The sequence below is a fragment of the Myotis yumanensis genome, unplaced genomic scaffold (genome assembly GCF_028538775.1).
Source record: "Myotis yumanensis isolate MYYU_CA2020_CCGP unplaced genomic scaffold, mMyoYum1.0.hap1 SCAF_9, whole genome shotgun sequence".
NCBI classification, from domain to species: domain Eukaryota; kingdom Metazoa; phylum Chordata; class Mammalia; order Chiroptera; family Vespertilionidae; genus Myotis; species Myotis yumanensis.
In genome coordinates, this window is record NW_027223760.1 from 74,165,978 (window position 1) to 74,190,637 (window position 24,660).

Sequence of the window (24,660 nt, forward strand, 5' to 3'; positions counted from 1 at the left end):
TTTCAGAGACGACATCTACAAGAAAAGAATTATTCAAGAGTAGGTTTTAAAACACATTAATCAGACCACGCCTTATCTATCCTGTGCCTTTTTTTCCTTAATGAAAACATATTGTGAACTTGGGACAAAGTTAATGGAAATCATTTTTTAAATTATATATAAGTTGAACTTGATTGAAAGCAGAACAACTATTAATGTGACTGAGGCCTGAATGCTTATGTGTTTAAACCAGATTCAAAATAAGTAACAAAGCAGAACACACAATTAATGAAACACTTTACAATAGCGTTTATTTTTACTGTCTGTAGCATATCTTATACACTTACCTGGTATCTGCTATTTGGCCTGCTGTTTCTCATTGTTAACTCACATTCAGTCCGAGCTCGTTGTTGATGGCCTGTATCATCATGTGTTAGTGTTCTTGAACTGTCCACATCATCCTTCCTTTTCTTCTCTTTTCTTTGTTTTTTCTTTTTTTAATACCCTCCTTTTGTGAGGACCTTTTTACTGGGTAATATTTGTTCACCATCTTAATTACTCTTTACATACTTACAAAAGTCTGTCCATTCATTATGTTTTACATCCGGCAATTCTCCAGCCACATGCAGACGATAGACCACTTGTCCGAGCTGACCAGGTTTTCTGTTTTGCTTTGTGTTTGGTTCTGATGGTGTTGATTTCTGTAGGGAGAAAGCTGTTCTCAAGGGAAGATGCTGTAAATGCCGAGTCACAGAAGCACATGAGTAACATGAGGCCGTTTTTTAAAACTAGTTGAAATCTGTCCTTACAGTACAGGTTCACACTTTATTAATAAAATGTATTTTTTGGTGGAAAGATTTTCAAAGTATCTCTTTGGCTAAGACTTGTTTTTAAATGTAATATTAACATCATTTTATTGTGGTTAGCCTTGCCAAGAAGCTACCAGAACAGTGGCACCATCCCAGCCTCTGATTTCTTCTCTTTCAGGACTCCTGATCGTTCAGGATGCTTCGGAGAGGGCAGCACTCATTCCTGGTGGCCTTTCCGATGGCCAGTTTTATTCTCCTCCTGAATCTGAAGCAGGTAAAAAAATTTGATTATCATTTGTGTTTTTTGTCCATTATTCAAATGCTCAGCCACTGTCTCTCCCTCTACTTCTCAAAACACTTAGCAGATATTTAACATACCAGGTATTTCGGATATGAGAGTAGCTAAGACATGGTCTTGACATGTGATCAGTGGTCTGACATAGAGATGTAAAACTAAATGGAATAGAGGGCCAGGGACACTGGCTTATCGTCTGCATCCTAGAAGACGGGCAGGAGAGACAAGGGCTTTGATGCTCTCTTTATTACCTGCCATTCCCTTACTGACCCTCCTCCAAGGCCTCCCATGTTTAGGAATAGAAGCACTGTCTACCCAGTTTTCCAAGTCAGAAACCAGAGCCTCCCTGGGGATTCTGACATTTTGATCCTCTCCATTTCTGCCTCCTTTATCTCATTCAAATTGTACCACTTAATTTCTTTTTTTCCTTTTTATTGAATTTATTGGGGTGACACTGGTTAACAAAATTATACAGATTTCAGGTGCACAGTCCTACAACACAGCATCTGTACACTGAATTGCATGTTCACCACCCTAAGTCAAGTCTCCTTCCATCACCATTTATCCCCCCTATAAATGGTGCGGGGATAGATGGTGATAGAAGGGAACTTCTATCCACCTCCTCCTCCCTCCACTCCCCTCCCCGCTGGCAGTTACCACACTGTTGTATGTTTTCATGAGTTCTTTCTCTTCTTTGCTCAATCCCTCCACTCCCCCCATCACCCAGCCCCCCAGTCCTTCTCTGACAGCTGTCAGCTGCTTTCGATCTATGAGTCTGTCTCGTTTTTGTTCATTAGATTCCACATATGAGTGAAATCGGATGTGTACCACTTAATTCCACCTTGAGCTTCAATTCAGCATTTCTTGCTTCAGTTTCTGCAACAGCCTATCTCCCTGCTTTAGTTGCCTTCTCACAAGCAGCCACCAGAGTGCAGTATTAAAAATAACAATCGCATTTTTCTAAGTGTTTCTCATAACCACTCTGACGTGAAAGTCTTTCTCCCTATTTTAGAGATAAGCATATTGAGGCACAGAGAGGTGAAGGTGTTTGTCCCACATCATACAAAGAATAAGGGTTGGAAGTAGGATTTGAACCCTGGCTCTAGTGCTGGAGTCCACGCTCATCGCTAATAAATATATAGCCTTTTAACATGAATGAACATTAAAAATTGTTCACATTATTGCCCTGGCCAAAAGCCTTCAGTGACATCAAAGATTACGAAAGTCATGACTCCTTAGCCTGGCAGAATGCACTTCTGTGACCACCCTTACCCAGTTGTCTAGCCTCTCTGCTTGTTAACTTTCCTTGTGTTCTGTTCTTAGTTTTTCTGAAAATGCGGTGTGCAAAATCCCTCTCAAGCCGTTGTGCATCTTGCTTTTTTCTGTCCTTAACACTACATCTCTGCAATCCTAGTCTCCACTCTTGCGTTCAGAAGGCTTCTCCCTACCTCCCACCCACCCCAGGCTCCTGGCATGTTGGCAGCATGTCCTTGTCGTTTGCTTATTCTTTGGGACATGTCCCACAACCCTGTCATCCTATATTGTCCGCACTGTCTTCTGCAGGGACCTGGCCTGTTTCTGTCACTGAGATATAAACTTGAGTTAGAGACGGCATTATTTTATTCCCAGCGTTATGCTTAGTAAATATTTTAAACATACACACACACACACACACACACACACACACACACACACAGTAAAACAGACTCCAGGCAGAAAGAACCATGTGAAGATCAAAGGCACAGCACTGGGACAGCATGTTAGGGGAACTTGAAGTAACTTGATATTCTGTACTATTGGTGTTGGCTCTAAAAGCAGTATAAAACAAAGGCATAGAGTCAGATGATAAGATATATGAACTAGAAGAAAAGCTATTTCTCAGCCAGCAGAAACTATTAGAGTAAGTATTAAACTTTTCATTACCTCATCATAAGGATTATTTCATTGAGATTTGTGCATCATAGGACTCATTCCTTTAAAAAATAAGAATTTTGCACTATAGTTCATGCTTTTGTATAGCTTTTATTTTTCTAAGTGTATTAAAATTTCTCAACACTAATGTATTTTCTTAATTGGAAATTCAGAACAGTGGGATAATAACATGGGGAATACCTCAGGCACTCTTCAACAAGCAACCATTGGCTTCCTACCTGTGATTTTTAATACCACCTAGTGGTAGTTGGAAATATTACCATTTCACTAGCTTATGATGCTAACCAAGAACAACAAATACTTTCACAGTGTTCCCCTGGGGAGCTGCTCTAAGACAAAATGCAGATTATTAGTGATCAGAGAAGGAGTGTTCAGAATGGCTTAGTTTAGTGTATCTATAATAATAAAAACATAATATGCAAATCAACCGAACGACTGAACAGCAGAACGACCGTCTGGATGACCTTCCGTACAACCATGCTATGGTATGCACTGGTGCCAGGCCAGCCAAGGCTGGTGCGATGCGATTGGTCAGGGGGCCCCACCATTGCCCCACAGTCACCCCACAGGCCACCCTCTGTGGGGCGATCGGTGGGGGGGGCTTCACGACTGATCGCCTCAAAGAGAGAGGCCCAGGCTACCCAGCTGGCAGTGCGGCGGCAGATGGGCCGGGCCTCCCTCTGCGCAGCAATCGATCTGGGGGCCCCACAATCCATCGCCCCACAGAGGGAGGCCCAGGCCACTGACCAGCAACTCTGTGGCAGGTGTGCGGGGCCGGCCAGCAATCGCCCCGCAGAGGGAAGCCCAGGCCAGCCAAGCCATTGCACCTCACGCCTGTCACCCGCAGAGGGAGGCGACTGGTTGCAGAGGAGGGGGGGCAGCACTGCACTGATGACAAGCAGTGGCAGCGGTGGGGGCGGGGCCCACTGCTGGCAGCCAGGGGAAGGAAAGCCCTGATAGGCCCTGATCTCCGGCCAGGCTTAGGGACCCTACCCGAGGGGTCCCAGATTGCAAGAAGGCGCAGGTCATGCTGAGGGACACGGCCCCCCCCCCCCCCCCATGCATGAATTTTGTGCACTGGGCCTCTAGTTATATAATAAAGAGTTAATATGCTTATTAGACCGAACAGCAGAATGACCATCCAGACGACCGTCCAGATGACCTTCCAGATGAAGCCGGGGCTGCGAGGGCCCAGGCAGCCGGGCCTGTGAGAGCCAAGCCCCTTATATGAATTTCGTGCATCGGGCCTCTAGTTATATTATATTGTACTAGAGGCCCGATGCACGAAATTCATGCAAGAGTAGGCCTTCCTTCCCCAGGCTGCCAGCACTGGCTTCCCTCTGGCACCCATGACCCAGGCTTCCCTCGCAGCCCCAGCTTTGTCTGGAAGGATGTCTGATCTAATTAGCATATTTTGCTTTTATTATTATAGATATTATATTATTTTCATTGTCTGAATTAAAGACAATTTAAGAATGAATTAAAATTAAAAACTGTTATTGAAATTAGTGTACCTAGAAGATTATACTGTAAAGTTTTCTCATTAGGCCAATGGCTAAATATTAAACAGTATGTTAGCAGCAGAAGTTATAAGCTTCTGTTGTCCTAATACAGCTCTGATTGGCCCCTAGAGGTAAGAGGGCATCTGGGGCCGGCCTTGCCTTTTCTTGTCTTTCTTCAGCACATAGCACAGTCCTTGGCACATAGTAAACTTAAGGAGGAATAAATGAAAATAAGGGGAAAAGTTGAAGGCACCAAAAATTGAAATGTCAGCATTTTCCTTGTAAAGGAATGACTTGAATTTTAGTATCACAGAGATTTGGAAAATTAGCATATTTTAGTAGATATAGCTCTGAAGGATATAAAGGTGGCGTGTTTGCAGGTTTGCTTTTGGTCTGGCCATTTCCTGCTTACCTGTGTGTTAAATGGAAAGAATGAGGAGGCACAGTCCTCTCTCAGATGACGGGGTTGAAGTTGTTGCGTGTGGTTACACTGCTTAAACGAAGCAGTAGTGATGCTGGGGAAAAGGTAATTCATCACCTCCTAAATCATTGAAAGACTAACTTAAAATGGAGACTAGCTCAATTGTATAGTACAGGGTGGGACAAAAGTAGGTTTATTGTTGTCCATATGGAAAATATTACAATAATTAATAAACAATGATACAAGAATAAACTCTGTTTTGTGTACTCATAACTGTAAACCTACTTTTGCCCCACCCTGTATAATCAGTGCTGAACAAATCTAGATGAAGGCATTAACATACAACTAAAAGGAAGTCTGCATTTTGGTTTGGCTTACCTGTGGCCCCATGTAATCACTATTAGAACTCCATCTATCCCTCAGAATGTTCTTGTTTAGATGATCAATTATATAGTCACCCTGTGTATATCAATAGATTTGAAACATAGTTTTTTCACTAAAGTTTTGTAGTTTTCTGCATACAAATTTTGTTTTTTTGTTAAATTAATTCCTAAGTATTTTATTCTTTTGGGTCCTATTTTAAATGTAAACATTGTCTTAGTTTCATTTTCAAATTGTTCATTGCTAGTATATAAAAATACAGTTGGTATGTATTTTGTATATTAAATTTCAATCTCGTGCCCTTGCTAACCCTGTTTATTAGTTCTAGTTTTGGTTTTGTATCTATATGGATTCTATGGAATTTTCTACTTATAGGATCATGTGATCTGTGGGTAAAGACAGTTTTATTTTTTGTTTTTCAATCAGCTGGATATCTTTAAAAAAAATTTTTTCTTGTTGCACTATCTGGAACCTCCAATACAGTGTTGAATAGAAGGGGCAAGAGCAGACATCCTTGTCTTGTTCCTGGTCTTTGGGGAAAAGCATTCAGTCTTTCAACATTAAGTACGTGATAGCTGTGGGTTTTCACAGATGCCCTTTATTAGGCTGAGGAAGTTCATTTTATTCCTAGTGTGTTGAAAGTTTTTATAATGAGTGAGCATTGGATTTTTCATATGCTTTCCATGCATCTGTTGAGATGATTGTGTGGTTTTTGTCCTGTATTCAGTTAATATGGTGTATTATATCAGTTGATTTTTGGGTGTTAAATCAACTCTTTACATCTAGGTAAATCCCACTCTTTCATGTTGTATGACCCATTATGTACGTGGGTTTGATTTGCTAATACTTTTGGAGGATTTTTGTATCAATGCTCATTACTTTTGTACCTATTGGTCTGTGGTTTTCTTATTATATTTTTGGCTTTGATAGCAGAGTAATGCTGGCCTCATAGAATGCACTGGAAAGTGTTCCCAACTCCTTTATTTTTGAATTAATTCTTCTTGTTTAAGGATCAATATCATTCTTTCTTTAAATATTTGATAGGTTCTCCAATGAAACCATTTAGTTGAGGAATTTTCTTTGTGGGAAGATTTTCAATTATTAATTAAATTTCTTGTTATGTGTAGGTCTATTCAGAGTATTTATTTATTCTTTAGTCAATTTTGGTAATTTGTTTCTTTCTAAGAATCCATTTCATCTAAATTATCTAGTTTGTTGGCATAAATTGCTTACAATATTTCCTTTAATTCTTTTTAGGATTAGTAGTGTTTTTTTCTTGATTTTGATAGTTTATGTTTTCTTTCATTTCTTTTTTGTAATTCTAGCTTGAGGTTTGTCCAACTTTTTGTTGATATTTTCAAAGAATGACTTGTTTTCCTGGGTTTTTCTCTCTTGTGTGTGTGTGTGTGTGTGTGTGTGTGTGTGTGTGTTTTAATTTCCATTGCAATTTTTATTATTTCTGTTTGGGTTGAGTTTAGCTTTTACTTCTTTTTCATGATTGATTTTAAATCTCCTTTTCTGACACAGGCATTTAGAGTCATAAATTTACCCCCAAGGGATTGCTTTAGCAAACATCTTATAAATTTTGATGTATTGCGTTTCATGTATTCTGTGGTTCTCAGAATGAGATATATTGTAGCAACTTTTTGTACATATCCTAATCGGTATTTGTTTAGCTTATTAAATGTATAGATGAACAACACATTTTTGGAGTTTGGGGCATAATTCTTCAAATGTTTTTCCGGATCCTTTTCCCCCTCCTCTTTATCAGGCAGTCCCATCACATGCTTGATGTTATCTCATAGCTCGCTGAGTCTGCTCCATTTTCTTCCGTCTTTTTCTCTTTGTTATTCAGATTGGATAACTTCTCTTGCTCTAGCATCAAGTTTACAAGTTCTGTCTTTTGCCAACTTTAATATTCTCTTAAACAATCACCCTCCCAGTGAATATTTCACTTCAGTTATTATACTTTTCTACTCCAGATTTTTAAAAATCTGGATCATTTTATAATTTCTGTCTCCTTGATAATCTTTGTTTGCTGATTTGTAGTTGTGTTGATTTGTACTTTACTTCTTTAAGCTTTATTATCTATAGTTCTTTGAATATGTATATCCATAAATTCACATTTCTAAATATTATATGATTTACAACCAGAGGCCCGATGCATGAAAATTCATGCAAGAGTAGGCCTTCCTTCCCCCGGCTGCCGGCACGGGCTTCCCTCTGGCACCCAGGACCCAGGCTTCACTCCAGCCGCTGGCAGGCACCCGGGACCCAGGCGGCTTCGCTCCGGCCCCGGCTTCGTCCAGAAGGACGTCCGGAGCATATTACCCTTTTATTATTATAGATTATTATTATAGATAGTTGCTTTGAAGTCATGGTCTGCTAAATAAAATAACAGGTCTAGCTCAGAGACAGCTTCTGTTGAGTTGTGGTTTTTGTTGTTGTTTTTTCTTCTGAGAGTAGTCACACTTTTCTGATTCTTTTCTGTCTTATAATTTTTATTGAAAAATAAAAATTTGTGTCAACTCTAGATTCTGATTTTCCCCCCGAAAGGTTGTGTTATTAATGTTTGTTTACTTAGCCAATTGCCTAGACAGTCTGTGACATGTGGCTGTTGATGTGCCTTCTTGGTTTTTTATTTTATTTTTAATGCATTATTAAGCAGAGCTTCATGGGTTCACCCTTTGTAAGTGGTAGCCAATGATTGGACAGAGATTGTGCTCAAGCACTTTGATTAAGTCTTCCATCTTCTGCCAAGTGGATATATGTATGTATTGGACAGCACATGCATCTTTCAGTCTACTTACAGTCCTCCCCAGCTTGAACTTTCCTCTACATTTTCTCTTGTCTCTTTTGCATATGCTCATAGTCTCAGGGTCGACCAGGGTGTTTGGCTAGCTTGGGCTCTTTGGGGTCTCCACTAAGGGTGCACACAGCTTCGGCCAAGCACATGCTTACTGCAGCCATGACCACAACCTCACACCAGCAGAGCCTCTGGCCCTTCCTGCTCCCACACAACTGGTTTTGTCAGTTCACCATTGCATCACCCCTCCCCCGCCACCTCAAATTAAGTGAGCTCCCTTCAGCTGTGCAGTTTTGCTGCCAGTCCTCATGGTCTGCCCCACCCTGGAAGAACCTTCATGCCCATCAAACCAGGTGTTGGGAGGGGAAGGAATTGGAGTGGCTCCAGGCAAGAATACCACTGCTATTCCCAGAATTCTGCAGTTTTCAAGCAGTGACACTTCTCAGATGGTTGTGTGCCTTTGGTCATTTTCCAAGTGCTGAAATGGCTAGTCTTGTCCATCTAGTCCAGTTTTATAGTTGCTTTTCAAGCAGACTTATTGATCTAACCTGTCTAGCATTCACTTTTAAATTAGGAAAAGCATAAATGTTACCATTTTAATTAAAAGTTTGTCTTCATTGGATTCCAGGGACTTGTCAGCTTGCGGTTCAAATGCTGTTAGCCTGACAGGTGGAAAGTGAGCCCAGAAATGGGAAGTTGGCCTGACCATCTTCCTTGGGCTCCTTTCAGAATGAGAAGAGGCCAGTTAAACCTCCCCAGTGTCTGGAAGCTTTATAGCAGCTTTATAGGCTGGAAAGTGAAGCCTTTGTCTATTTATTTATCACAAACTCACCCTTAACTGTGTGACATTCATGACGTTAAGATGTGAGACATAATCTTGTCTTAAGATTCTTGGTCTTTCATTCTCCTGGAGCAGGTTTATTTTTGCGATAATTCAGGCAGACACTCTCATGGGAAAGTGCATTATTACCTGACAAGTGCAGCCGCAGCAGGAGGCAGGCTGCTTTTGTGTGTGAATAGGTTGTATCCCTGACTGCTGCCTTCTCTAACCCAGGGGTGGGCAACCTTTTTGACTCGAGGGCCACAATGGGTTCTTAAATGGGACCGGAGGGCCGGAACAAAAGCATGGATGGAGTGTTTGTGTGAACTAATATAAATTCAAAGTAAACATCACTACATAAAAGGGTACGGTCTTTTTTTTTTTTTTTTAGTTTTATTCATTTCAAACGGGCCGGATCCCGCCCGAGGGCCGTAGTTTGCCCACGGCTGGTAATCTCTGCTCCTTTTTGTTCCTGGTGCCTGGTTATGAGAGTAATGCAAGTTCTTTTTATAAAAATGTAGAAAGTACAAAAAGAAAAGATTACCTGTTCTTTAAACTATTCAGCAACCTCAATGTTGACAGTTTAATTTGTTCCTTCTAGTTTTGTGTTTGTAATTTCTGTGATTGTGGCCATAGAGCCTATATTATTTACATCCTATTTCTAAAATTGTGTAGTTACCGTGGGTTTATTCTAGAGGCTTTGGGAATCCAGAACTGTGTGTACGTCACCTGGGTGTTTTCTCCTGGTCTTTCTGACTTGCACATATGTATTTAGTGCTTTATTTTTATCAAACATGTCCTTACAATATATATAATTTTTTCATTATATATTTGTTTTTACATTATAAAATGCATTTTTCATGTTATAAACTATATAAATATAATTTTAAATGGTACAAGGTATTTCATGGAAATGTAAGCATTTTTAACTTCTGCTCTCAGAATTAGACTTTTTCCCCCTACTTTTGAGAGGAAAAAAAATCTACATGATATAAAACAAGTGCTATTTCCTCAAGGATATAAGCTAAGGATATAATTCAAGAGTGGAATGATTGGGTCAGAGCACAACTAATGTGAGGCTCCCTGGACATTGGCCCAGAAGGGTTAGACCAGGGTCACTGGCAACAGCACACGCGGGGACCATCTGGCATCACCTGGGCATCAGGAAACCCTCACTGCTCTCTCACTAGGACAGTGCTTCTTAAAATATGTAGATTAAATTATTTGTACCAAAGCTCAGTTATTTGCCCTTGAAAAACATATGCAAGCTTGCCAGCACAGAGGTGAAGGAGGAAGAGCCTGCGGAAATAAATTTCTGGTCAGTATGATTATTTTTAATCGTATGTAAATGAAATCCATTTTGACAGATTAGTGCAAGTGATAGATCCTGTTTCAAAGTTCCTCCTACAAGAAATACAGTAAAACTTTATTTTATAGTTACAGTTTTAAACTAAATCTCTGGAGGATTAAACATGTATCTCTCATTTAAAACATTATGTGTATATATTGTAATTTTAAAGACATCCTTTGTTACTTTAATAGAAAGCAATACTTTTTCTTGTCCCCCTTTCTTACCACATAGGATCTGAAGAAGCTGAAGAAAAGCAGGACAGTGAAAAGCCACTTTTAGAGCTATGAGTCCTACTTTTGTTAAAGTAAGTCTTTGAAAATGAAACTGTAACAGCAAAGTGTTGAAATAGGGAGCATTTCTTCGAGCGGATTCAAAGTAAAATTCAAAGAATATGAGTGAATCTGTAGTCAGATTTCTCCAATTTACATGAATTTATCAGTCATATTGTAACTTGTGCAAAAGGTCTTAATATTTTTTTGTATGGCTATAAATTTGTGAAGTATGAAAAATACCTCAGAGACCCCAATTTCTAAATAAGGATGAATTCATTTTTGTTTCCTTGGCCAGAATGTCTCCATGTCAGACATCATTTAATTACAAACCCTAGCGTATGTAGGATGTGAGCATAGCAGTCCTATGAGCTGTGGTACTGCTGCTGTCTCCACTTACACTTGAGGCAGCTGAGAGTTAGAGTGGGTGGGTGGGTAACCTGTTCAAGGTCGCACAGATAGGGAGGGAGTGGCCGAGCCAGGATGCAGGACGTCCAGTCTGGTTCCAGTGTGCGCTCTGACCCTGCACTGAATGTCTCTAGTTTGTGGAGCTCCTGAGATGGAAGATGTGATCAGTCATTCAAAGCAGTAGCGCTTGATGTACCTCAAGGTGGGGCACGTTGTTAAATCCCGTCAAATCATCAAAGGAGAACATTTAACCTCAGAAATACAAGAAGATAATAAACATAAATTGTAGTAGCAGTGACTCTAATTATTTAAAGAAGGGAAAAGAGAGTAGATCTTAACAGTCCTTATCAGAAGGAAAAACCAATGTTGTAACTCTGTGTGGTGATGGATGTTAACTAGACTTACGGCGGCAACCATTTTGTCATATATACAAATATTGAATCATTATGTTTTACACCTGAAACTAATATAAAGTTATATGTCAGTTAGATCTCAGTAAACTAATAACAGCATTTTTAAAAGAAGGTAAGCATAGTAGACAGACTTCAGCATAGTTGGGAAGCCAGCATAGTGGCAGACGGGCCGGCAAAGGCGGCCAGAGTCCTGGCGAGTGCAGGCCCTGCACTTGCATCAGCAGCACCCCATACTCATTCCCTTCTTTGCACAAGGGTCCTGCGACAACGCAGACATGCGGTCATGTGAAGAGCTGATCCTTTTCACAGCACTTTAAAACAAGCTCTCTCATGACCACACCATTGCCCTCTAAGTGTCTGTAACACAGTCATCTTCGGCACAGACTTTGCTGTGAAAACATAAGGCAATGTGTAGCATTCTTCCTTTCAACACATCTCAAATATTTTTGTGTTCTCTCTTTTTCTAAGTTTGAAAAACCCTCATTGAGAATCACCGGAGGCAAAAAGCACCAGAGATGGGGTCTCCGTCTGGAAAGTTGAAATGGTGACATCACTGCTGACATGATGGATTGGCTAATAAAGAATTTATTTATCGTAATACCTCACAGACACTGTATCATATTCACAAATGTTTAGTAACCTGCCTGTGGCTGGTAAGATAATGTCATGATCCATCCTGTATTTGTGAGATTGAGTCTGACCTGTTAATGAGTAGTTGCAGAACGGTCTTATACTGTATCCTAATCAAAGGACTTCTTAATATATTAGCATAACACTTCTTTGGTAAGCAAATACCTTTTTATTTGAATTCACAGAGTGGAATTGTTTTGTTTCATGTCTCAGATTTCTTTTTTTAACACCCTACATTTTCTTTGTCTTTTTTAACTCATGCACATGTGCTCTTTGTACAATTTTAAAAGTAATAAAATCCAACATATCAAAATTATTAGTTTTATTTTTCTCATTTTGCATTTGGCCAAAAGTGTGGGAATTACTAAAGGGGGACAAGGAGGAATTGTGAATACATATAATAGGTCACCAGACATCTGTATTATTTTTTATCATGAATAGTATCTTTCTTAGCAGTGTGGTTCTAAAGGCGTCTGAACCCAACTATGAAATCATTGCTATCATCTTCCCTTTGTGTTTACCTAGTTTGAATTAAAGTGGACTACATTTTATTGTGAGCTTCTTCTTTTTTTTTTTTTTTTACTTTCACTGCAGAATACTTTATTACAACACACAGCTCCAGCACAAGCCCCCCATGTACAATGTACAAGCACACACCGACTGCCCTAACTGGGGGCCCTTTCCTTTCCCCTTGCCTTGCGGACCTCTTCTAGCAAATATTTCCGATACTGGATCTCCTTGGCCAAGGAATTTGCCTTCTCTTTCAGAGCCTCGTTTTTCTTGTCTTGCTCTTCATACTCGTCAGGGAGGGCCTCCTGCTCTCCCCTCTTTCTGGTGGTACCTGGTGGCTTCTGTCTTGCTCTGCTCCATTTTTTCAGCTTTTTATCTAGTTTCTTACCCTTTAGTTTTGCTGCTACCATCTTGTGTCCAGGAGAGTTGTAGGGTTTGGGGTGGGCAGAGCCACAGAGGGTGCCTAGAGACAGCAGGAACGTACCTACTTGGAGAGGTCCTGGAGGCAGAGGGACTATTGCTGGGGAGAGCCCAGATAGGACTCTGGGCTCAGAGATACCCCTGTCATTGCCTGAGGTGACATCCTCCTCTTTTATGCATTGAGGGATGATGGTATAAAGAGTTGAGTCGGACTTCCTATCTCCTTCAGAAATATCCACTTCACTGCCCAACTCTAAACTAAAGGAATGATCGGAGTGGACAAGGGAAGAGGTTGCAGGAAGGTGAAGGGGGCAACCTGGTCAGTTTAGGGTAAACTTTCTGAAAGATGGCTAATTGGGTTCATTGTCTAGGAGTGAGGGGGACGCCTTATTAATCTCCTGGTCTTAGGGGGTCACAGAGATCACATGTGTCATCCAATGTAGCCAAAGCCCATAGGGCATGTTTTGAGGCCATCTAAACAGGTCATAAAAGTCAAACTCCTTGGGATCCAATGTCTCCACCATCCAATCTGTCCTGGAGAAGGCATCTTCCTTACACTGTGTGAGGCACTGACCAGCCCATCCACAGCCAGCCATGCAGAGGAGCCCACTCGAGCCTGGTCGCCGGAGAACCCATGAGATTTGAAGTGCTTGGCCACCTCCAGATGGTCATCTAAGAGACCTTGGCTTTCTTCAGCCTCCAAACCCAACCGATTGCAGGGAGACATCAAGTCCATCTGTGCTTATTCTAAGAATGGGCCAAACGACAGGAATGCCATGGGGGAGGTTCTCCAGGAGGCTGGAGCCTAACCAGGAAGAGCTTCTCATGGTGGAGAAAGGGGTGAGGGAAAGCTCCAGGGGCCAGCTTTGGACTAAAACCTTAGGAACTCACTGGTATTCTCACGGCGAGAAGGCCCTGTCTCAGGAATGGACTCCTACACCAAGCCCTCAGATGATGCCTAAACCAGATGTCCTTGCCATAACTTAACCTGAGAAAGAGCTCTCACTCAAACGTGCTGGACTGAACCTGTGGGGTACAGCCCATCGTGAAAGGGGGCCAAGGCTCCCAGCACTTGGCTCTCAGAGCACAGACTGAGAAGAAGGAGGTGTCTGATTTGAATGTGCCGTGAAGTGAGACTGTGAAAGCCCGAAGTGTTGTTCTCAACAATAGAGCCATACTTCCCCCAGGCCCGTGCAGATGGAGCCTGTGGGCCTGGGCAGCCGTCTGTACCGTGCATGGGTGGGGCGGGCGGGCACATTTGCTCTCTATGTTCACAGTGCTGACCAGCCCTCTTCTACTTGACCCCAATCACACTTTTATCTGATGTGCATGTCCTCTGTTAAGCTTTGTGCAGGTTGAGTGAAGTATTTTTCTTTCTTTAGGGGGGCTTACAGGATTCCATATAGGACATTCAGGGATACAGTAGGGCCTTGCTATTGCTGTGTTCTCATAAAGGAGAAAGCTCATTACCCTTGCCCACATCCACGGTCTGTCCATGCTACGAGGTTCACAGACACAGTGTCGCCCTGTCTACACTAAGAAAATGAAACCTGAAAGGTACAGGCTCAGTAAATCAAATACCATGGAAAAGCCCAGATATTTGGTGAAACGTTAGGGATTATCCAGTGCTGTTTGCTCTTTCCTCCGGAACAGCGTTGTGATGGCCTGAGGGGGCAGCATCTGAACAGTCCTGGGCATAAAATTTCCAACTCGCATAGGGTGAGCCTTATTAACCTCCTGGTCTAGGAGTAATGGGGGTAAGCCTTGTATATAAAAAGTGGGACCCCCCTCCCCACAGCCTAAGTGCATGTCTGACCACCTGCTTGGGTCTGTAGATGGATATTTTCTTCACATTAGCTGTGGCCTTTTGAAAGTGGTTGTGGTTTAACTGCCCCTATTTTATCTTATAACACCCCAGCCACCACTGGTACAGACCCAACCAGTGGGGGCTGGTTTGAGTTGGAGCATTTTCCACGAATCAACCACATTTGCCGGAGCACGTAAACAAAGGAGGCCTGAGAACATGAAGCACCATCAGCTGCACCAGCACCCTCCCCCCACACACGCGGGCTCCTCCACCACCACCTCCGCTCTCCTCCTCTCCGCCTCGCCTCCGGTGTCAGGGCAGCCCACGTTGAGTTGAGGAAGGAAGTGGCCACGAAGTTTGAAGCCACAGGAGATACTGGCTAGCAGTGTCCCAGCTGTGAAATTAGCCACACAAAACACTCAGTGATTTTTAAGTTCCCTCTGCTTCTCCCTTTCCCCCTTGCAGAAATAGTTTCAACTCTGTTAAGTCAGCGATCTTCAATCTTTCTCATCTCATGGCACTCATAAACGAATTGGTAATATTCTGCAGCACAACAAAAAATGTTTTTTGCTAATCTGACAAAAAGTAGTTATAATTTTGATTGATTTATAAAAACAATAATAAGAGTAATTACCTACCCTTTTTGCTCAAAGTACTTTTTAAAAAATCAGGTGCATATACTTGTATATAAGGATTTCTAGTACCAAGAATTAACCAATCACATGCAACCTTATTATGTGGTGTAATCGATAAGATGCAACTCATTAATGACCTGTGTGTTTACGGTCATTTACACCAACAGGCTATTGTTGTGTTGGCTGTTGTCATTTTTTAAAAAATATTTTTTATTGATTTTTTACAGAGAGGAAGGGAGAGGAATAGAGAGCTAGAAACATCAGTGAGCCTCTCTACACTTAGTCTTCCTATCAGCGCAGCATGATACCTGTGCTGTGGTACAGTGAGAGCATTAGACGGAGCATGCAAACTGCCGAGCAGAATTCCTGATGCTCACTAAGTTGTAGCAACTTGCTGTTATTCAAACAAAACAGAAGAAAGCGAACAAAAAATAGCCTAACAGAACCCGCCAGAGGCCATGCATTTACCCAGATAAGTTTTCATGGCTAACGATGTGTCGAGTTTCTAGCTTTTTGGCTGAATTGTATCATGTGGGTATAGTATCTCTGACTATCTTATTATTCAGAATTTCTAATTGGCAATTATATAGGACTTTGATGAATGTAAAGGGAAAATTGAGTATTACACCATTGTGGCTTGCTTGATTGACAGAAAGCCTTCACAAAAATCTATGAGTTTACGGAGAAAAGAATCTAAAACAGTGGAGAGACTTCATAATTGGAAAAGTTTTGAGAATTGTTGCCTTGGTGTTTCCCTTCTTTTGTGGCTGAGAAGTGTAGGGAGTACTCTAGCTCTATAAAGACTATTGGGCCGTGAGTGCTTTTATCAGGAATTGTAGAAATCTCTACCTAAGTTTCTCATTGCACACCTGTGCATGCCACCTGTTGTTCTGGTATTTATTTCACCCAACAAAGTTCCATGAACCCTAATCACAGATGTCTGATTGGTGTGTGTGAGGTCAGCATATAAAAATCTTCCCAACATGAGAAAAATTGTGTGGCAGGTTGGCCTATAACCCTCTAATTGTATGAACAGCATAGGAGTAAGGAGAGAAAGCATAGACAGGTAAAGAGGTAGTTCTCTTCATTATCTCTTAGCCTAATAAGGAAGGAAATTTTCCTGTCTTAATTGAAACTAAAATTAACCCGTTTCTACTCTAGTAGCAACTAATGTAGATGTAAGAGCAGAGCTCCGGTAACCAGGCTTCCTGGGTTCAAATCCAAGTTCTTCCTGCCATTAGCTAACTATGGGGACATTCTTTATCCCCTCTTTGCCTCAGTTTCCCAATCTGTAGAACAGAGATAATTGTACTTGTTTCATAGGGTTCTTGTGAGAATTAAATGTTAACACATACTTAGGTATTAAGCACTGTGCAAACGTTTGCTATTATACTACATTAGGATATTAATCATTGAATTTGTAAGTATGCTAGAAATGTGAAATTATTTAAATTGAACACTTTCTCGTAAAGATGGGTAAACTTAGGCAATATGACATGGTCAAAGCCTGGCCAGTGTGGCTCAGTGGTTGAGCGTCAACCTATAAAACAGGTGGTTGTAGTTCGAGTTCCGGTCAGGGCACATGCCCAGGTTGTGAGCTTGATCCCTAGTAGGGGACGTGCAGGAGGTAGCTGGTCAATGTTTCTCTCTCATTATTGATGTTTCTATCTCTCCCTTCCTCTCTGAAATCAATAAAAACATTTTTTAAAAAGAGAATAAATGACACAGCTAGTTAGACCCAGACCAAGTAACTGAGGCTCTAACTATGGAGTGGGAGGTGAGACTTCTGGCCCAGTGTTCCTCCCACTACACCGTGTAGCAGTCTTGCTGTGATGAAAAGTCCTGGACCAAAAAGGAAGTGTACCCACCTCCTACCTCAGAAATGCCCACGGACATTCAGAGGCTTCTACACGGCAATTCTGAGGACCTCGGGGCCCAGAGAGCACCATCGGAGGTCCTGCTCTGCCTGGGGCTCTCAGTTCACTTCATTAACACTCCAAAAGAGCAGCTGCAAAACTGGGACACATAAAATAAGGCAGGATTTCCATCCTGTTGCTAATCAAGGGAGCGATTATGGTTTTCCCAGGAGAAAATGTAGGTGCACCTGCAAGTCCTTAAGAAAATTCTCCCTGGCTCCTTGGAGGATGCGTGTAGTAAAGAAGCAGTGCATGTTTGTTTTGTTTTTCTCAGTTGAAAGTAGGTGAAGGGGAGGCCACATGATACTAGGTCACAAAATATGGCTCTGAGTTTAGAGAGGCCTGGCTTCAAATGGCCGTTACTTACAAAATGGTGACCAGGAGCAGATAACAATCTCTCCAGTCTATAAACGTGGACTGTACCCACCTCCAAGGGCTCTGAGAGGATTCATGGGATTGCCTGGTTTGTAGTAGAAACTCACTGAGGCACTATTCCATCCACATCTAACCTCTCTGCAGGGAAATAAGATTAGAGATGACTGTCAGGGTGTGTGTGTGTGTGTGTGTGTGTGATCTATTATTTCTAAAGTAGAGCTACTAATAGCTGCTAATGCTATTGAAGACTTACATGCACCAAAAATTATTAACCCAACTAATTCACACAAATCGAGGAGACCAGGCACCGTAACTGCATTCTACAAATGAGAAAATTATGGCACATAGAGTTAAAGAGCTTGTCTGAGGTCACACAGAGAGCAATGCTAGACCCAGGATTCAAACTCAGGCACTTAGGGTTCAGAGTCGATGTGCCTCACCCCTCCCTCACACTGCCTCTCCAATGCCAGGGCAGTTCTCACAGGGTGATTGCGAGGGTCAGGAACACTGATGTTTGAGAAACACTAGTATAGATCTGAGCACACAGTGCAAATCATGGCAGGTGATACAGTGTCGCCATTGGAATGTCCCAAACCAAACCTTTGAAAGAGGAGGAAGCTGGGCACCTTCATTTGGCACCAGCTTCCCTAGGAACCAGTGCCCCAGAGAAAGCATCCGAACGACCGTCTCAGGGAACGAACTAGAAATGTTGTGTGGACCATCACGCCAACACTGCATTTGATACCTCATTTGTCATGTCTTTCTTATCTTGGACTTCCAATTAGATTCATCAAATTAGAGTACATAGACAAGAGTAGACTTGTGATTTTAAAAAAATTTATTGTCTTATTATGAAAAACAAAATACAGAATTCAAGTAGCAAATATGGCATCTTCTGAGTGCAAAGTTCAGGGCAGTTATCTGGTGCAAAAGCACTAAGGAGTGTGACTAGAGGCTGCGTGCTGTCTGTTCTCAGAAGGCGTGATTATTAGGCTTGGCTAGAGGAGCTGATGGGGATTATGGGAAGATGGTGCTAAAGGGTACCCTTTGGCCCTGCCCCTGAGTCATGGCAGAATTTGTTATTGTTACACAGTGGAATTTTCTTTTAGCCAGTGGTTTGAAAACCATTATGCAAAAAATGATATAATAGAAAAATACACATGTGAACTGAAATCATCCAAACCCAGAAAGAAAGTCCAGCTAGATCCTCAGCAGACAGGTTCAGAGGCAAAAAAAAAAGCAAAAAAAAAGCAAAAGAACATTGATTCTTTTGTGCCATTATCTGTTATGAACTCTTTCCATGGTCACAGACCGCTGTTCTCCGAACCAGACAGAAGGAAATGACGGCAAAGTAGACCAGGCTCTTGAGGAGGAGGAGAAGGTAGGTGTAGTAGGCAGAGGTATTGATGAGCTGCAGCTGAAGTATATCTAGGAGAAGTCAATTTGTTAGTTTCACCTGTTGTTTTGAAAGGGTAGGAAATATTAAAGGGAGGGGTCACACTTATTTACTTCTTATGATCTTCATTAAAGTGACACCCTCACACCACCAACCCCCCAAATAAGCAAACATCTACCACCTCTACCAACAACAACAAGACAATGTAGAATCCAGCTTGCAGGCCAAGTCAACCAACAACCTCTGCTAAATTCACTTAGAGCGCTCCAAAATATTAAAAACTAAGGTTGCATTTTTAATGAGTGAGTCCACTGAGAAGAAAATATTTGTGGTAAATAGTTTTTAGCATCTCTTCACCCTCACCATATCTCTAATTAATAATAGCCAATATTCATTAACCACTAAAGAAACGCTAAACGCTCTGAGAGCTTTGTATGCAAAGCATTAATCTGATATATTTTTACAACAACCTATGAGGTTTTTATTTTAATTCCTGCTTTACAAAAAATTGGGGAGAGATAAGTAATTTGCCTGATGTCATGTATTTAATAAGTACCAGAAGATGGATTTCAATCCCAGCAACATGAATTTACAGATCACATTCTTAGTTACTCTGTAATTCTGCATCTCCAAGTACAATAAATAATACCCCAGATATCAAAGGGTTAAGCATGAGTATAAAGTTGAGTTGCTGATTTAGAAGTATCTGAGGCATTAATGTGCATGCAATATGATTCTTACCAAGGGTACAATCCATGAAAATTTGGTGGTGTTCACAATGGGGTGGGTGCGAGGTTTTACTAGAGGGCATTGTGTTAACTGGAAGAAAGTGGTTAATCCAAATGCTCTGCAACTTTAAGAGGTGATGGCTCACCTGTCTTTCCTGAATGTCTCTCACTGGGGCTATGATACTATAGGGTAATTGCACTTAATATCCTTTGAAGTTTTGCAAAAAATATATGATGTCAAGATATGATTGACGACAGTGATGGAGAGCCAGACTGCTACTCAATGAACCACAAGGTCACGTCCTTTCCTGTGCTAATTTCCCTTTGACATGCTTTATCTTCACAGCATCAGCACTCCAGAATTATTAGCACTTGGTGTGGAAAGGGGCCTCAAGAGGTGATGTGCTCAGAACTCCTGCCCTTGGTCAGAGAAGGTATTAGTTGAGGTCCAGAGCCCCCTTGATATTGGAAATGGAGGAGAGATCAGCAGGACTAGAGCTAGTGCTTCTAGTTGCTTTCTTTGTGCATTTGTAGGGAGAAAGGGCCAGAAACTAGTACATATTCTATGCCAGCTAACTGAGATACCTTACGCTAGACATTCCACATATGTGACCTTATCTCTTTAAGAACTGAGTTAGGTGTAAGTATTCCTGGTTGGCAGATGAGTAAAGTATTTCTCATAAAATGTTAGTACCCATATTCATGCAACTAATTATTAAAAGAGTTGGGGTTGAAGCCCAGTCTGTGGTACTCAGAAGCCCATGCACTGCCCCCAGCCCCGCCCCAACCATGCATCCATTGTCCTGGGGCAGTGGTCGGCAAACCGCGGCTCGCGAGCCACATGCGGCTCTTTGGCCCCTTGAGTGTGGCTCTTCCACAAAATACCGGCTCTTCCACAAAATACCGACTTCTGCGCATGGACCACGAAATTTCAATCGCACTGTACCACGCGCCCGCACGTGGTATTTTGTGGAAGACCAACACTCAAGGGGCCAAAGAGCCACATGTGGCTCGCGAGCCCTGGTTTGCCGACCACGGTGACCTGGGGTCTTGGCTTTCGGCTTTCTTGTTCAATGACTCCACTCATAAAGGAAGAATAGAGGACTGAGGAAGTTTATGAACTCTTGACTCAGGTGTCCTGGGCTGACAGCCCAGATCTAGCTGTGTGGCACAGTGTACGGGACTTAATTTTAGCTCACTCTCTCATCTGTAAAATGGTAGAAAATATAGTTACTACTTCACAGGAGTATTATGATAATTGAACAAGGAAATGCATTCAAAACACAACACTACGCCTTCTGTATAAGAACTGCTCAGTAAATGTCAGTTCATGTTATTAACTACTAGCAAGGACCAAAGATAAAAATCTAGAAGCATATTGATAGCATGTGTTCCCTAATCAATAGAAACAAAAGTCATGCAGATGAATAAAATCCAGTGTTGAAATAATTGTGAGCGTATCGCCACACCCCACAGTTATCTAATACCAAAATATAACATTTACTGTGTTAAGATAGCTAATAGGAAATGATGGTTTTGCTTAAAATATCATTCAGTCTATTCTGCAAAATCCAGCCATTCTGATTTTTCTACCTTAAGCCAGAAAAGTTCAAAATTTAAGTTGATCAGAAGGGAGAAAATGCTACAGCATGACACAAAGGCAAACATATGCAAGAACTTACCACTTTTGTCTTCCAGATAAACTTCTCTTACATGATTAGTAGCAGCCTCTACAAGAAATGAGAGCACTATTAATGAATTGTTAGTAACCATTATTTGACTGTGTGTCTGGATAGACAGATATATAGATAATAGATAGATAGATAGATAGATAGATAGATAGATAGATAGATAGAATCTACCAACAAAGACGAGAGAGCCATTAAAAATATGAGCCCCACAATTCCAGGAATAGTTGCCCAGACTCTATGTAATTCAGTAGACCTAATACATATACTGTGTTTCTGCACGTGAAGATGTTGAAGGTCATGAAGGGTACATTTTAACTTTTTAATCCTATCTGGAGGCTACTACCCAAGACTACCTGTTTTCCTCCTGTACTCATTGCTCCTAGCACAGTGCCTGCCACAAAGAAACTGTTCAATAAATACTTGTTGAATGGGAAAAAAATGAACAGAAAAAGGAGCTGCTCTACAGTCTTCAGCACACACTGCTGACATGAACAGTTGCTACTCAAAGAAATTTGCTTAATTGAGGACCCACAACAGAATCTAACATGTTTGAAGGAGTCTGGTTTAGACAAATTTCCTATCGAGGCCATGCCTTTCCAAATCATGCATTTCCCCAATATCCCCAGCTCACCCACATAATTTTTTGCAGTTGTGTTTGTGGACATGACAACAATACTAATAACTGCTAATGTCTACAAAGTGATTATTACTGTGCGAGGCTGTGTGGTGCAGTGCATGTCAAATGCTTCACATGCATTGTCTCATTTACTAGTAATCCCCCAGTAACGCTGGAGTGACTTGTCTTTTAGAGGGCCCCATGTCACAGAAGAGGAGTGGGGTTTAGAGAGTATTAGTGACTTGTTGAGAGGCACACCAGTGACTGGCAGAGCCAGCATCCAGAAGACTGTTGTGGGAGATTAAATGGGAGAGAACATGTGGAAAGTACTCTGTAAAAATAATCCATAGAAATAGAAAATAATCTATAGAGAAACAGCATACTCCCACCATTGTAGACACTAAAACATCTCTTCCAGATGTCTTAGTGATGCTTAGCAAACGACCTTTTACTACAGGAGCTTGGCATTTCAGGGCAATTCTTTTCAGATAAATCAAGTCACACTTATAGTTATTTGAATATGTAAAACCTGAGGTGAGAGTTGCGTTTATCTACAATGTTGTTGTTTTTTTTAAAAAGGCAAATATATATATAGTTCTAGGAAAGGATATAAATACACATACATGAATAAATACATTCGTGTTATATTTTTGAGAGCAAGCATTTCACATACATTATTTCACTTGTCCTTCATCACAGCCTCAGAAGGAAGCCACGGCAAGTGTTCGAACCTGACTTGGTCTCTGGGGAAACTCAGGTGTAAGATAAAGACTGGTACACAGCAAAGGTCTCAGCACGCCCGACGCCCTCATTTCCCACTGCTTAGAAAGGGCTTGTTAGCCACAGGGTAAAGATCCAACCAGTCTTCTTACGGGACTTTGGTCTGTTGTGTTAATACTCAGGACTTGAAGTTCTGAGTCGAGGGAGTTATGGGACCACGGCCGGGGCCAGGGCACATTTGGCCCTCTGCCCACACTGGCTAAATATGTACAGCATCTGCATCAAAGGCACTCCTTTGGGACATTATGCCTGAATCCCAGGTGACCCTGAATGTTTAGGAAAAGACTACGTTCTCTTCACTCTGTGCATCCTCCTGGGAATAGAGATTCGTCCTAGTATATTCATCCATACCCTTCCAATCCTGACCCACGCTAGTACTGCACTACGTGTTTGTTGAGCAGCAATACCAGTGGCAAGAGATACACTCATTATGTAGAATGGAAATATGTTTCTAGGCACTAGCCTCGCCAAAATTTACCTGCAAAGGTACATAAAATACGAATCTGGAAAACCTAGGACCATAATAACACTGAAGGTCTAAATTATTCTATTTTTCGGTAAACCTTGATCCAACTCCCTCAGAATGACACCATCAGTCGCCCAAGACTCATTGTTTATGGGTTATACTTCAAGTATAGCAAGACTCAGGCATGAGTGACTTTGCTTGCTGAGCAGAAAGTTCCAGAAAGATGTATGATTATTCTTATTTCCTGACCAAGTAAGATAATCAAAAGTGGAATCTCTTTTTGAGCATTTCTTTTGTGCTAAATTGCTGGTGCTGTCATGTAGGTTGTTTCATCAACAACCCTAAAAAATCATGTGACTTTAACTTTGGATGATAAAACTGAGGCTGAGAAAAGTAAAATTTTTATTTCTTTATCTTTTTTATGTCCTAAATCCTATACTATTTTCAATTCTATGGGAAAATAGCAGGGCATTTATGCTACTATTAAATGTAGCAACATTTGAGGAAGATATATGTATATATAATTATAATTATTATTAGTACATGACAGACATATGGGGCATTCCCTTTGGGGGCAAAAAAAGTGTTCTGGGAAGATTACACACACACACACACACACACACACACACACACATACCTTTCTTTATTGCAGGAAAAAGAATCTCTTGATCCACTTTATTATGCTCATGTTTGACGATACATTTGTGTTCTTTATTCATTGACTCTTCACTCACGGTCAGCCAGCTGAATTTCATGTATGTGTCATCAGTCTTCATGGTATTTCCCTGCTGAGATTCCAGAACTGTATCGCCATTTTTTTCCTTCCAGTACACCTTGATAACATCAGGGAAAAATTTCTCAAGAAGACAAATATGTGTTCCAGCCTTATGAAGGCTTATTTCAGCAGCTGAAGGATGAAAAATGGTGGGCTTGGGATAGTACCCTGGACCGTAGCTTCTATCTGTGGGGAAAATGGAACAGCAATTCAGAATTAGAGACACACAAACATTGTGTGGTTTGGAACAACCTAGCATACGGTAAAAGGAAGGAAGGCTGCCATTGAGTCAGTGCTTATAATGGCCTTTCATCCACAATATAGTGAGTGCTACTTATTATTGTTCTTCTTTTCAGATGTGAAAAGAGGTTTCATAACTCGCCCAACGTCACAGCTATTAACTGGCACAGCCTGAATGAAAACTTGGTCCTTGTTCTTTTTCCATGTGCTAAAATGGGGGATGACCTTTAACCACTCCAGCATTTGTGAACTTATTCAGTTTTAATCTCCCTCATGCTATCATAGGCGG

At 41.3% G+C, this 24,660-nt stretch overlaps 2 protein-coding genes and 1 pseudogene across 3 annotated transcripts in view; 1 reads left to right on the forward strand and 2 right to left on the reverse strand.

Moving 5' to 3' along the window:
• The window catches only part of STARD3NL (STARD3 N-terminal like), a 41,317-nt gene extending 28,753 nt beyond the window's left edge, over positions 1–12,564 (forward strand). For both annotated transcript variants that reach the window (XM_070424723.1, XM_070424724.1), the window contains 3 exons: positions 967–1,062; positions 10,528–10,600; positions 11,855–12,564. In XM_070424723.1, the coding sequence (XP_070280824.1) occupies positions 967–1,062; positions 10,528–10,583 (152 nt within the window). In that variant the 3' untranslated portion in view covers positions 10,584–10,600; positions 11,855–12,564. The remainder of the gene's footprint in view (positions 1–966; positions 1,063–10,527; positions 10,601–11,854) is intronic.
• LOC139016026 (cyclic AMP-dependent transcription factor ATF-4 pseudogene) lies at positions 12,347–13,682 on the reverse strand (annotated as a pseudogene).
• Positions 13,683–18,505: 4,823 nt separating this feature from the next.
• Positions 18,506–24,135, reverse strand: TARP (TCR gamma alternate reading frame protein). The gene is made up of 3 exons (XM_070425190.1): positions 23,994–24,135; positions 21,486–21,533; positions 18,506–19,107 (listed from the first exon to the last, which is right to left on the reverse strand). Exons 1-3 carry the CDS (start codon positions 24,130–24,132, stop codon positions 18,965–18,967), a joined length of 330 nt encoding a protein of 109 aa, XP_070281291.1. The 5' UTR covers positions 24,133–24,135; the 3' UTR covers positions 18,506–18,964.
• Between the last annotated feature and the right edge of the window lie 525 nt (positions 24,136–24,660).

Excerpts from the sequence above, each read along its gene's own strand:
- TARP (XM_070425190.1), bottom strand. The coding sequence starts at position 24,132 with ATGAAGACTGATGACACATACATGAAATTCAGCTGGCTGACCGTGAGT. Across the intron at positions 21,534-23,993 it reads TTTTCCTGCAATAAAGAAAG|AGGCTGCTACTAATCATGTA; the intron begins GTATGTGTGTGT and ends CATTTCTTGTAG. Across the intron at positions 19,108-21,485 it reads TTATCTGGAAGACAAAAGTG|ATATACTTCAGCTGCAGCTC; the intron begins GTAAGTTCTTGC and ends GACTTCTCCTAG.